The sequence below is a fragment of the Camellia sinensis genome, chromosome 12 (assembly GCF_055761805.1).
Source record: "Camellia sinensis isolate YWXY chromosome 12, ASM5576180v1, whole genome shotgun sequence".
Classification (NCBI taxonomy): Eukaryota; Viridiplantae; Streptophyta; class Magnoliopsida; order Ericales; family Theaceae; genus Camellia; species Camellia sinensis.
In genome coordinates, this window is record NC_138972.1 from 107811338 (window position 1) to 107826300 (window position 14963).

A 14963-nucleotide genomic window follows, 5' to 3' on the forward strand; every position below is an offset into this window, starting at 1 on the left:
TAGACACTAACACTTGACCGTTATCTAAGTATGTTGTACTGATATCTTTTCCTTATATAAGTAAAACCAGTATTATGTAAATGATGTATGTATTGGATACAAATGATGTTATGGGATCGTTATGAATCATAGATATAATATTGCAATAATAATTGATTCAAAAAAAAAAAAAAAAAAAACAGCAACAACAACAAAAAGGGAAGTCCACTAACCGTTTTCACCTTGTAGTGATGGAGAATGATGGAAATGGAGCCGGATCATCAGTCAGTGGTACTGACCTAATGGAGTAAATCATGGAAAGAGCAGTTGCTAGTTTTCTGCGAGCCCTACAAACCAACGTTAATAGCGGATTGCCTAAACGACGAGAAGAGCCAACTACTATAAAACAGTTCCAGGACTTGAAACCTACCATATTTACCGGCAGTACAAACCCACTGGTGGCAGAAGCTTGGGTCAGAGATATGGAGAAAATTTTTCGCGCGCTACCTTGCACAGAAAGACAGAAGGTGACTTTCGCCACATTCACCTTCAAAGATGATGCACAAGAATGGTGGTTACTTACCCTGGAGAAAGAAGATATTGTGACTTGGGCCAGATTTTTGGAGGTATTCTATGAAAAATACTTCCCAGATTCACTACGGGAAAAAAAGGCGTCAGAATTCATACATTTAAGGCAAGGAAGCATGACGGTAGCTGAATACGAAAGCAAGTTCACATAACTGGCCTGATTCGCGACGTATGTCATCTCCACTGAAGCTCGAAAAGCCAGGAAATTTGAAGCAGGATTGGATCCTGAAATCAAGGACAGGCTGGAGGTTTTGAAGCTAACAACCTATGCGGCGGTGGTAGATCGAGCTTACATTGCAGAAAAAGGGATTAAAGCCTTGCGCTTCAGGGAACCAAGCCAGAGGAAACGATTTTGGGAAAGAGATAACAGAAGACCCAGTGTCGCGCCTCCTAAGAGAGTAAATACAGTCACAACTAATTCAACCGGTTCAAGCAATCAAGGTCCTACAAATCCCAAAGGTGACACCATTCCAGCTTGCACTACCTGTGGAAGGACTCATTTGGGACAATGCCGTCGAGATACGAGAGCATGTTTTAGATGTGGCCAAGTTGGCCATTTGCTGAGAGATTGTCCAAAGCTCGCCAATCCTATAGCCGGCCCCTCTGAACCAGTCCGAAAACCTGCAGTACCTGGAGGAGTAAGAAAGGACAAAAAACGCCAAGGAAGAGCTTTTGCCTTGGTGCTTGGAAACCTAGAAGTTATAGAGAACGCTGTGTCAGGTACACTTTCTGTTTGTGGTCACTTAGCCCATGTTCTCGTTGACTTTGGTTCAACTCATTCTTTTGTTACACCATACTTTGCTACCAAGTTGGCATCAACACCCGAACCCTTAGGATATGTATTGTTTGTGGTCATTCCGCCCTTAGTACTAATGTGTACAAATCTTGTACTATATCCTTAAAAGGTGAAACCTTACATGTAGATTTGATTCCCCTTTGCATTAGTACCTTTGATGTGATCTTAGGAATGGATTGGTTAGTTGCCCACCATGCCTTTATCGATTGTGAAGCCAAAAAGGTCTTCCTCCGATCACCAAACCAACTCGAGCTTGTCTTCGAAGAAACTGGAGCCTGTAGACGCGCCCTTGGGCTTCATGCTACAAAAATGGGGTGTCTACAGCCGCAGCCGAAATTCTCTGATCCTTTGGAAGAACTTTTGCAAGGCGGTGTAGTGGCCCTCTCTTTCCTTGGACTTTGACAATCATGTCGTCCACGTACACCTCAACCTCTTTGTGGATCATGTCGTGCTATATTGTGGTCGCAGCTCGTTGATATATAGCTCCAGCATTCTTCAGCCCAAACGGCATCACCCTATAACAATAGGTTCCCCATGGGGTGGTAAAAACAGTCTTCTCCCGGTCTTCGGGTGCCATTACAATTTGATTGTAGCCTGAAAATCCATCCATAAACGAAAGCAACGCATGCCCCGCAGTGAAGTCCACTAACTCATCAATGTGCAGCAAAGGAAAGTCATCCTTCGGACTGGCTTTGTTCAAACCCCTGAAGTCCACACATACCCGAATTCTACCGTCTTTCTTCAGCACTGGAACGATGTTGGCCAACCAAGTTGGGTATTCAGAAACCAGCAGGAACCCTGCGTCAATTTGCTTGGTGACCTCTTCTTTGATCTTGATAGCCCAGTTTGGGCGGATCCTTTTGAGCTTCTTCTTGACAGGTCGGGCCTCTGGGTCAAGAGGGATCCGGTGCTGTACAATCTCAGGATCGATTCCAGGCATGTCTTCGTAGGACCACATGAAAACATCTTTGAAATCTTTTAATAAAGCGACTAAGCACTCGCGTTCCTTCGAAGACAACGTGGACCCGATCTGGACCAGCCGCGGGTCCTTTTTAGTACCAACATTAATTTGGGTGATTTCATCAACCAACGGTTTTACAAACCTCTCATGCTCTTGTTCTAGTAAATATTTCAAAATCGGAGGAATTTCTTCCTCATCGTTTTCATCGAAGTTTTGAAAGTCTGAATTAATGTAATAAATCAAGGGTACAGAAAAGTAATCGAAGGCCACAACCGCACAATTCTCATTAAGCACTTCATCCAGTCCATCTGATTCTTCTGTTACAACAGACTCAAAAGAGAAAGAAAAAGATGACCTAGACAGGACTGTGGCATCCCGATTGTCACCCCCAGGAATACCGGACTCAGACTCAGACGAGCTGGAATCTGATTCTGACTCTACAGACTCGGTGGAATCAAATTCCGGCTCACTACCTGACCTGGTGCTGCTCGATAAGAATCCCTCCTCGTACTGCCAGACGAGGGAAGGTGCGCTGGATGCATCCAAAATGTTTCAAGGTGGGCTCGCAGCCATTTCATTCCCAATCATAGACACTGAGAGATCATCCTCCAAGCACTCATGTATGATCGGAGGATCTGATAGTAGACAAGCCAGTGTTACCCGCATTTTGATCTCGGTGCTCTCAGAATCCACTTCCTTACACTATTTAACCTCAGCTGATGGGTCTGTTTGCTCCTCGGCAACATCATCCCTGGATAACTACAAGTCGAAGAAGATTTCAAATCCCGACAGGCGCCTTTTCTCTGCGTTCAACCATGGCTCTGGGAAGCCGCAGAATGGAAAGTCTTCCCCCTCCCGAACGAAGCGTCCGTTCAGGGTGCCCTGAATAGGCCGATGCATTAAATCAAAATGCCTCCCGGTCTGCTTGGCTCTGGCTCTCCCAGCCATTTCTTTACCTTTTCTCACCCAGTCCTCTTTGGTGGGCAAATAACCCAAACCAAAGGTATGCGGGTTGTGCGGCACTTCGGCCGATACTGCAATGCCTTTCCGGCCACTTTTTCCTAGCCCCATCCTAGGGATATGCTGGAGCTTGTTCATGAGGTACACTGACTGTGCACTGACATACAACCCCTTATCAACAGCTAAGATATTCTGAACAACTCGGGCCTCGGCTAGGGTGAATCCTAATAGGAACACATCCTCCGTGCCATGCTCGATTTCCAAAACCGGTGTAGACACCTTTGGCGGCGGATGGATTGACGAATTCCCGAAAACAATAGCCACTCCTTTCCCGTAGGGGTATTTCAATATCTGATGCAGGGTGGAAGAGACCGCCTTTACTGCCTTTACTTGGTGCAGTCACGGATGCCCCAAGAGTAGATTAAAGGTTGCGGGAACGTCCAAGACATGAAAGTTAATCTCGTGTTGTCTTGGACCAACCTGAGTGTGAATCTTCACGGTGCCCATCACCTCTCTGCTAGTATTGTCATAGGCCCTTATCACCTGGGCAGTTGGCTCAAAGTCCACAGGTTTCAACCTGATTGCATATGCTGTCCTTGGCAGGCATACGTTAATAGCGAATCCTGTATCGACAAGAACCACCGGTACCCACTTGTCTCTGCATTCCACAGAGATGTAGAGAGGTTTGTTGTGATTTGCGCCCTCAGGCGGCAGTTCCTTGTCAGAAAAGGTCAACGTCGGGGAAGCTCCTCCAGGAAAAACCAATCCTATAAGCTGCTCAGGTGTGGTGTCTATTGCAAGTTTAGCCTTGTCCATTGTAGAGAGGACGACTTGTCTATGTACTCTTGAAGCCATAAACAGTCCCCAGATGGAGATGTCTGCCTGTATCTTCTTCAACTATTTCAGCACAGCCTCTTCTTCTAGCAGCTTATCTTTTTGCTTTTCTGCCTCCATGTCCTTTCCGGACTCCTTTGATTGATCTAAGTGCGGGGGCTTGAAATACCGCCCACTCCTAGTCATGTGGTCAACTTCACCAATATACCAGGTATCATTCGGTTGGTTATTCTCCCAGTCCTCATCCATGTGGGCAAGACATAGGTCATCATCTTCCCATCACACGCCATCGGCAGCCGACAGACACCTGTCCGGCTCCATTACAACTATTCCTGTGCCCACAGCACCTTCCGTTCCTGTGCCCACAGCACGTTCCGTCCCACAGGGGCTTCGGCTTTTCTGACTCTCTTAGAATCCTCGACCCTTTCCCGCTTAAACTGCTTCAGTACAGCGTGTTGTTCAGTTTCTTCCGTACCCAAACTGCCCATATTCTGAGCAAAATTCTTAACACCGGTGCTCTCCGGCGGTACACTCTGCTCTTCGACCCTTCTGGCCATAGTTGATATCCTCGTCCCTGACGGATCCTGTTCTAGCTGAGGTTGTCCAACAACATCTGGCTGGTCGTCAAGCCACCCAATAGATTCCGCTGACTCATCAAACCAATTGACTGCCACGTCCCCTGAGTCCTGTTCGTCAAAAAACTGAAGGTTAGCAATGTCCTCTTCCAGTTCTGCTAGGTCATCTAGCCCCTAATTAAGTCCATCTTCCCGTACTACACAAGTCTCTGCTCCTGTTGGCAATTCCACAGCCGGCCTAGCCTGGCCTGCTGATGTAATGTAATTACTCGGGTTGTTCATGAAGCTCGCAGACCCCTTAGGCTCTGTATCATCAGTTTGATCTGCCCTCACAATCGACCCACTTCCATCTTCGATGGCCATCACCATCATCTCAGGCTGGGTTTGGGAGATATCTAACATGCACAAATCAGTGCTATCAGGAATGAACACCTCCGGCTTGGGTAGGTGAGACGAGGTGATATATATGCTAGGGTTGTATGACACAACCCTAGTTTGGATAAGATTGATGTGTTTGGAAGGTGGAGCTTGGTTGTGTGGTGGGAGAGGGTTAGTTGTGACATTCGGTTTCTCCGGAGGCATGATCACCCTGTTGTCAATGAGATCCTGAATCTCATGACACAATCGAAAGCACTAGTCCGTGTCATGACCATGCTGTTGGTGAAAGGCGCAGTACTTGGCCGGGTTATGGGAAGCGGGAATCTTATCTGGTAGTGGCCGCGACTCTAGGGACTTCAAGTGCCCTTTCTTGATCAAAACCCCAGAGCTTTGGATAGGGGCATGTATAATGGAGTGAAGGTTCTTTGGCCTCGAGGTGAATACTTGGTTGTTTGTGAGCTACTTCCGGACGCGCCGGTGAATGGTGTAGCTACAAGGGTTCTCGGGGTGGTGGTGGTAGTGACCATTCCCACATCTGAAGATCTGGTAGCTGCAACACTGCTTGTGCCTGCATTTGTACTACGGTTGAATGCCCTCTTAGGTTGCTCTCTGTCTTGGTCAATCAGACCCTGTTTCATAGCATCCTCGATCTGTACCCCTATCTCATGTAGCTCTGCAAAGGTGGAGAGGGGAGAACGATCATCTTCTACATAAGCTTGGGCTGGAGTTTGCGCACAACCATCCGAATCTGATCTTTGTCAACGGGCCTGATGGTCATCATCGAGGCTTTGGCCCTCCATCGGGTCACAAAATCAGAGAAACTCTCCTTCGGCTCTTGCCTAGTTGTCTCAAGATCACAGGTTGTGACCTCAATCTGTGTATTATAAGAGTATTGAGCTATGAAGGCCTCGGCCATCTCCTCCCAGTTCCTCGTGACGGAATCTTCCAGTTTTGCATACCAAATAGCCGCTACACCCGACAGGGTCCGGCCAAACAGAGAAAGCTTTTGCAATCTGGAGAGGCCCATCGGCCTCAGTATATCTAAAAACAGCCACAAATGCACCATAGGATCTCTAGACCCGTCGAAACGGTCTATGTGCGGCATCTTAAATTGGTCCGGCAACATCAAGGCCGAGTTAGTGTACCCATTCTTAATATCCAGAATGGACTTCACACCCTGGGATTTCTTGAACATCTTTTCAAGCTTGCTCACTTTTAATGCTGTGGGGTCCACCTCGAACTCAAAGGAAGAATCCAGTAGGTTGGTCTGTGCCTTGGATAGCTGGGGTAGGATCGGGGGTGGAGTCGGCCCCGTTAGATCGTCCGTATTCTCCTGGACGTTGGGTGTCTCCCCGAGTATTGGAACTCTTGGTGGGGGAGGAGCTTGGTGTGAAGTAGATGCTCTGGTTTGCTGCTGTAGCCTGGTGATTAACTCTGTCTGTTGGGCCATGACCTCAGCCTGGCTTGCGGCAAATGCTGCTTGATGGGCAGCGTCCTGCTGCATGGTTTTCATACTTTCTTGAAGCTGACGCATCATCTCCTCTAAGCCTGCCATATTGTACTGACCTAACTGAATAACTGGTATATCTGTCCCTATAATAGAAACTGAGATCTCAGCTTGACTGTTCACTGGTGGGGTAGACCACTGATCTGGCAACCGCTGTACCGATACACTGCGCTTTTTTGACCTTCGTCTGGTAACTGGGGGTAAAGAAAGGAACACTGCTTATCCGTTTATCAGATCCCTGGATCGATCAAGTCTACGACCTTTAACCCAGAGTGCTCGGGGAATATCTATCTGGTCGGATGCAATAGTGCTAAACTACCTTGCAAAAAGATAAATAAAGCATAATAAGGAAAGTAAAACGAGCAGAAAAACGGACAGCATAACAACTTAAATAAAGACAACACACAGTTGGCAAACACAAGCTGAACGAACTGTTCTCAACCACTGATCACTGTTCCTAAAATCACTGCCCCAAATCTAAATCTGATATCTGCAGATATAACTGATTCTCAAAATACTGATGCCCACAGGCCTGAAACTCAGACTTGCAAACTAATATGTGCATTCCCTGTAGAGACAAACTCAAAAAGCACATAGCAAGCAAATGAGAGCCAAAACACCCCTATGTTGGGGTAGGATTTTCCTATCCTATTTTGTCAGGAGTTAGGGTTTCACTATGCACACAGTGGTTTCAAACAACCTACAATCGGGTAAGCAACCTGTCCTAGTTTGGAATAGTCATTATGGATTTTGATATGCACTAGGTCGAATGGTCAAAAAGGGTGCCTCGGTAAAAACTGGGGTTTGTGTTCCTGTCGTGGTAGAGCCTGCAACCGGTTAGCCTTATGGCACGCTTCTCAAAGTATGCCTCTGACAAACCATTCAGGAATAGCATACGGTAAACACGGTGTCCTAGGCGCACCAATGCAAACGCAATGCAAAGAAACACATAAGTGTAATAAAAGCAAGATAACATGAGTTCAAGTTAAGTCCTCTAACTCCCCAGCAGAGTCGCCAAAAACTGTAGACGCGCCTTTGGGCTTCATGCTACAGTTCGGACTCAAATGTCACGGTTCTTAATCTGATCTCACAATGTGCGATATGAGATTGATAAATCACCAAAGAGTCCAAATCCGACAAATCGTTTTGGAAAACTGATTTTTAAGAAAGAAGTGCCAAACATGGATTGCTTTGCTAGATACAGAGTCGCCACCTAAATATTTTATTTTAGGGGAATTTAGGAAATCCTAACTCGTGCCTAAGGCCATGTGTCCGTCATCACCAAAGTAGCCTCAGCTCGGGAACTTGGGTACGAGAGGGGAAGGTCATCTATGAGCACCCCCACTCGCCCGATCAAAGATCGGCCTGTACTAAGCATGATATCTTGTTTTTGAAAACACATGCATTCTTATTCCAGTTAATCAGCTAGAATTACTATGTGATGCGCACAACACACAAGTATAGACTAGATCGCCTAATTTGGAACAAAGCATCGCATATTCGTTTGTTTGGAAATGGTTTGAAGTTTGCTACTCGCAAGTAGGTTAAAATACGGATTTCAATGAATTATTCCAATTCAAGCAATCCAACCTTCACCCATAGGCATTCAGGTAGTTATATCACATAAGTAATTAGCCTCATGGCAAGCATGCTGTCATGTTAACACTCACACACATGCAAGATGCTAAAGCGTAAACACTCACAGTGTACTCTGAGCCAAAACAAAGAACTAGTTAGTAATCATGTATGATCCTAGTTTATGTTTTAAAATGGCTAATGCATCGTATGCAAAGTGCAACTAGAATAGGCTCGGCTAATCTAAAATGGCATATGAGATGCGACAATTCGATACATGTATTCAACTTGGAATTGAAATACAATGCAGTTAGTATGATGCGCCGAGCCTGGTGCATGCAACACAGATGAATGGTGCAAACATGCATAGCATAAGGATACTAATTGAAATATGCCCTAAAACTAACCATCGTAAGCGGTTAAGTAAAAGGGAGAAAGAAATGGGGGTTGGAAGACATGCATCGCACACACGCACGCTTATTACAAAATTGGCCCTTTCGACGGAGGGACCGAAAGAATAATACAAATCATTTAATTAACTAACTAACAAGCTAATTAATTATTACACAACCCTTAATTAATTAAACGAATTAATTAAGCTATGAAAACAGTAAAACAGCCTCGGGAAGAGGGACGAATGCATGCTCGGTCGGCTTCGCTTGGAAATCCATTGCCATGCCTCATGTTGCCTCTGTTTGCACTGCTCTGGACCTTTGAAAATTGTGCCAACTTCTGTGACACTTCTGAACCATCTTGTGTACACTGTAGGAGGTCATCGACCAAGAAATAGGGCCATCGGCCATGGGAAATTGGTCATTGACCAAATATAAGGCTCTCGGCCAAATGTTTGTTGCCGATCGGCACTTAATATGGTCGATCGACCATCTCTTCCTGTGAAAAGCTCCTGTTGCTGCAGTAGAGAACAAACAGAGCATGACAATACATTTACAAGACAATATCTGCACAACTACACCCCTTATCATGTTTAAGACTCAAAGGAGTGTAGTTCTCGACCCTTGGACCATTAATCATGCATTTCGATGCATGATGGCCAAAGGAGCCAAGTGTGCAATTCAATATCAAATGAAATGCACAAAACACATAAGGGGCCCCAACCTCTATCATGCTTGATCAAGAGGCAAGAGAATGCACACACAATGCAATGCAACCTAAGCATACAAGCAAGCATGCAAGCGACTCAAGCATGCAACGGGTATGCAACAAGATTATGCAATGCAACTAACATGCAATAGGCATACAACCTAAATATGCAAACATGCATAGCATGCAACAACGTGCAAAATGAAGCAAGCATGCAACAACATGCTAGACAAGAATGCAACAACATGCAAAGATGGACTTAAACTAAATTGGACAACTCTTAAACATGCCCAAATCAGTGGCCAAAGTGCTAAGAAATGATGGACAAAAACACATACAAACATGCACATGTGATGGCCTATCACCTAGGTATAAGAGGGAAACTTTCAAGAGCACTTAAAAGTGTACAAATATGGACATGTAACATATATTGTAAGCCCTGAAATCATGCATGGAAAGGTGCCAAACCTACCAAAGTACACAAGCAAAGCATGTAAGAAAGCCCAAAGCTTAAGACTAGCCAAGGGACTCAAACCATGGCTATGTGAAACATGAAGCAAATGGCCAAAGTGAACCAAAAAAGTCCTAAAGCATGCCAAAGTAAGTCTAAAACATGCAAGGAATGAGGCCAAAACATGCTAGAAAGATGAGCATAAAACATGAAGCATGCAAAGCTACAAAAGGGGTGTTACACTACACCTATCAAGACCAAACATGGCATGACTTAACCAATGAAAAACAGAGTTATGGCATGGTAAAACAAGATCAAAAACCCACTTAGATGGCATCCCAATGACCTAAGCATGGAGGCATGCACAATGGTCCATTCATGAGGCATAAAACATCAACTCTTTAAAGCATTAAAGCAGTGATAAGTGCAAGTGTTTGAGCATACTATATGGACTGAAATAACATAACAAGTGATGCCAAATCACTGAAATGGCCCAAGTAAAGCATGCTAGTGACTTGGACACTCAAAGCTAACAAGCTAGATTGCATGGTAGCTATACAAAGCATGGCATATATGGTTAAAACAACTCAAATCAGAGCTTAAGCATGTTATAACAAGGCTAAAAGCTTCATGGAGTCGAGCCAAAATTATGCTAGAACGACATGTTACAACATGAGGCATATTAAGGCAAATGAGGGGATTGCAAGACAAGTATATGGAGCATGTAAGAGGCCATTAAACCAACTTGAAACAGAGGTATAACATGACAAAATAACACCAAATACTTGCTGAAATGGAGCTAAAACAAGCTAAGCAAACATGCTACCAATATAAGTCATTTATACTATCATACAAGACAACAAGGAGAGGGAATGACCCTCTCCTATTTAGGACTCCAAAACCACCTTCCTACCACTGAAAATCCTCTGGATTTTAGTGATAGGAAGGTCATACAAAGCCAAGAACAAGGGCCAATAGTAAGACAATAGTAAGACAATACTACACTTTTGAGTACAAAACAAGATCAAACAAAGGAATATAGATACAAAAGTATATGTTTCACTCAACCCTAAATTTTCTGAACCCTTGAGGAGGGAGGAGATGGTTCTCTCTTATAGAGAACCAAAAGCAAAGCTTCTTGAGGAAGCTAAGTAAAGGGGCAAATCCCTCCACACACGTGTATGGAGGGGGTGAATTGTGCATGTCAGCTGTGACAGCTGGCATAAAATATCTGCATAAAGCAGATGAACAGGGTTCGGCCAGAAAACATGGCTGATCGACCAACATGAGGGCCAACCGACTAAAAAGAGTGCCGATCGGCCAACACTTTTGGTGGATGGCAAGAAAACAAGGCCGACGACTTCAAGCCTTGGTCGATGGGTTTAGGGGATAGCAAACAAGCCACCCTCTTCCCTCAAAAGCAAAAACACAAGTGCTTGGTCTACAACCAAGCACAAAACAGTCAAGTTGAGAGATCTTGAGGCAAGGTGCACTGCCGAGACCGCCGAGAACTCAAAACGAACACGAGCATGGATGATCATTGAGTGTTCAAACGATGATGTCCAAGTCTTGAGGATGGTCAAAAATGGGGTGTCTACATGGAGCCTCTCCCCCTCCATGCATTATATCCTTCATGATAGCCCAATGGCTACTAAGAAAGGGTTGTTGTAGTTGTATCTGTTATGTGATCGATACTCAACGAGAGACCCCCACATTTGACACAATCCCTGTGGTTCGAGAATTCCCGAATATATTTCTTGAAGACCTGCTTGGTACCCCAGTTGACTGAGAAATCGAATTCACCATTGAAACCCAACCTGGTGCACAACCAATCTCGAAGACCCCTTACCGCATGTCCATGTCAGAATTGAAAGAACTAAAAGCCCAACTCCAAGAACTACTGGACAAAGGCTTCATCTGACCAAGTACCTCACCATGGGGAGCTCCGGTACTGTTCGTAAAGAAAAAGGATGGTACAATGATGCTATGCATCGATTACCAGGAGCTGAACAAAGTCACCATCAAGAATCGATACCCTCTACCACGAATTGACGACTTGTTTGATCAACTGCAAGGCACCAAAGTATTCTCAAAAATTGACTTGCGTTCTGGTTACCATCAACTTAAAGTCAAAATAGAAAGCATAGAAAAGATGCCTTCAGAACTCGTTACAGGCACTACGAGTTTCTCGTCACAAGCACTAGGAGTTTCTCGTCATGCCATTTGGCGTCACAAATGCTCCAGCGGCCTTCATGGACCTCATGAATCGAGTGTTCAAACCCTATCTTGATGAGTTCGTCATTGTCTTCATTGACAACATTCTCATATACTCCAAATTGCCAGAAGATCATGAGCACCACTTATGAAGAGTTCTACAGACATTACGTGATCACAAGCTTTATGCCAAGTTGAAGAAATGCGAATTTTGGATCACTAGTGTACGCTTCCTCGGTCACGTCATTAACAAAGATGGCATCTCAGTTGATCCCCAAAAGGTTGCAGCAATCGTGGATTGGCCACGACCTATTAACGTATCTGAGATTCGAAGCTTCTTGGGCCTAGCCGGCTATTACCGGTGCTTCGTGCAAGATTTCTCGAAGATAGCTTCACCCTTGACCCAGCTAACTCAGAAGAACACACCTTTTGAATGGACCGACAAGCAGGAACGTTGCTTCCAAGAATTGAAGAACAGACTCGTGACGGCTCCTATACTAGCACTCCTTGCGGAAACAGAAGGGTTCGTAATTTACAGTGATGCCTCATACAATGGTTTGGGTTGCGTTCTTATGCAAAATGGGAAGGTCATTGCTTATGCCTCCCACCAACTAAAGACTTACGAAAAGAACTACCCAACTTATGATCTAGAGTTGGCTGCGGTGATCTTCGCCCTCAAGATCGGGCGTCATTATCTCTACGGTGCAACCTGTGAGATTTACACTGATCACAAGAGTCTTAAATATCTATTTACACAGAAGGCATTGAATATGAGGTAACGCCGATGGCTAGAATTTATGAAGGACTACGATATAGAGATCCATCACTATCCCGGCAAAGCTAACATAGTGGCAGACGCATTAAGTCGAAAAATGACCAAAAGTTTGGCATGTACCCTCATTCCCTGCAAGATCAATGGATTGCTTGCCAACATAATCATGGAACCCGAGTTGATTGAAGAAATTAGAATCCGCCAATGTGAAGATAAACTTTTGAAGAAAAAGTACGAGGAATAAGGAAGCACGCCGATCCTGATTTCACGATAAGTAATGGCATGCTAAAATTTCAGAATCGAATTTGCGTACCTGGCCTTCCAGAACTCAAGAAAAGGATATTGGTAGAAGCTCATAGCTCGAGGTTTGCGATCCATCTTGGCAATACGAAGATGTATCACGATCTGAAGGAACACTTCTGGTGGACAGGAATGAAGAAAGACATAGCAAGCCATGTCTCCAAATGCTTGCGTTGTCAACAAGTTAAAGCAGAACATCAGAGACCTATAGGAATGTTGCAACCACTCCCTATTCCTGAATGGAAGTAGGAACACATTGCTATGGACTTCGTGGTTGGGCTACCGCAATCAGTCTCGAAGAATGATGCAATATGGGTTATCGTGGATCGATTGACGAAGTCGGCACATTTTTTACCAATCAGAATCATGTACTCTCTTTCTAAGTTCGCCACTTTATACATTAGGGAAATTGTTCACTTACACAGCACCCCAGTTTCAATCGTATCCGATAGAGACCCCCGTTTCGTGTCTCATTTCTGGAACAAATTGCAAGAAACTTTGGAAACCACTCTAAAGTTTAGCACGGCTTATCACCCACAAACTGATGGGCAATCTGAAAGGACGATCCAGACCTTGGAAGATATGTTACGCTTATGTGTGTTAGACCTCAAGGGTAACAGGGATGATCATCTACCTTTGGTAGAGTTCGCCTATAATAACAGCTACCATACAAGTATTGGAATGGCACCGTACGAGGCACTGTATGGAAGGAGATGTTGATCACCTCTGTGTTGGACGGAAGTCGGAGACAGAAAACTATTAGGCCCCGAAATTGTGCAAATCACAAGTGATAAGATTCAGCTCATCCAACGGCGAATTCGCACTGCCCAAAGCTACCAGAAAAGCTATGCAGATACACGGAGACGAGACTTAGAGTTTCAAATAGGCGATCATGTGTTCCTAAAGATCTCACCAAAAAGGAGGGTTATCCGATTTGGAAAGCAAGGAAAGTTAAACCCACGTTACATCGGCCCATTCGAGATACTAGAAAGGATTGGTCCTATGGCATATCGCCTTGCCCTGCCACCCGAACTGTCCAATGTCCATAATGTGTTTCACGTTTCGATGCTTCGTCGATATCTTCGAGATCTAGAGCATGTTGTTGATTATGAGAACTTGGAAATGCAAGAAGACCTCTCTTATGAAGAACAACTTGTATAGATTCTCGATCGTCGTGATCAGGTCCTTCAAAATAAGACTATACCTCTTATAAAAGTCTTATGGAGAAACCATCGTGTCGAAGAAGCAACATGGGAAACTGAAAGCCAAATGTGAGCCAAATACCCACACCTCTTCGAAAACCAAGGTACGCCAAGTTTAGGGACAAACTTCTTTTAAAGAGAAGAGAAATGTGACACTCGAATTTTCTTTTTTTAATTTTGCAATAAATAGAACTCAAAAATAAATAAATAAATAAGTAAATAATAATAATAATAATAATAAATGCATAATTTAGGAAATTGGAAATTTATCGATTAAATTGTTAAGGAAATAAATTGTGAAACTCTACATGTTAAATATTTTAGAAAGTAGTAAGCGATGTTTTATAGTTTGGTAGTGAGGTTTTTAGACGTGAACCTAACGTATAATCATAAGTAATTTTAGGAATTATGACTTTTAAAATTGGAATAACATAATAAATAAATATATATATAAAAAAGAAAAGAAAAAAGAGAGGAGCCTTCAGTGGGGCCAAGGGTCAACATGGCCCTTGGTAAATTCATGGGACAAAAGCAAGGGCCAAACAGATGGCCTAAATAGAGACACCTGCATACAGGTGGCACGAGAGGGAACATCCACGTGTGTGATAATTTACTTGGGCCTTACACATTTGCATTTATAAATAGTGAGGATAAGTGATGAGGAGATACAAACGAAGTGGAAAGAAGTAGCATAGTAAGGTTCTGAAGCTCGGTGATAATAGGAATAAGTTTAGAGGTGAGTTTTATTATACGTTGAGTTACTATAACAT

The 14963-nt window shown here is 44.1% G+C and overlaps 1 protein-coding gene across 1 annotated transcript; it reads left to right on the plus strand.

Moving 5' to 3' along the window:
• The first annotated feature begins 293 nt into the window (after positions 1 to 293).
• LOC145803798 (uncharacterized) lies at positions 294 to 13240 on the plus strand. Its single transcript, XM_082897149.1, has 4 exons — positions 294 to 705; positions 757 to 1287; positions 1491 to 1585; positions 12989 to 13240. Exons 1-4 carry the CDS (start codon positions 294 to 296, stop codon positions 13238 to 13240), a joined length of 1290 nt encoding a protein of 429 aa, XP_082753275.1.
• The last annotated feature ends 1723 nt before the right edge of the window (positions 13241 to 14963 follow it).

Coding starts and splice junctions, on each gene's coding strand:
- LOC145803798 (XM_082897149.1), top strand. CDS start 294: ATGGAAAGAGCAGTTGCTAGTTTTCTGCGAGCCCTACAAACCAACGTT. Junction 706..756: donor GACGGTAGCTGAATACGAAA/GCAAGTTCACAT, acceptor TCTCCACTGAAG/CTCGAAAAGCCAGGAAATTT. Junction 1,586..12,988: donor TCGATTGTGAAGCCAAAAAG/GTCTTCCTCCGA, acceptor CTAAAATTTCAG/AATCGAATTTGCGTACCTGG.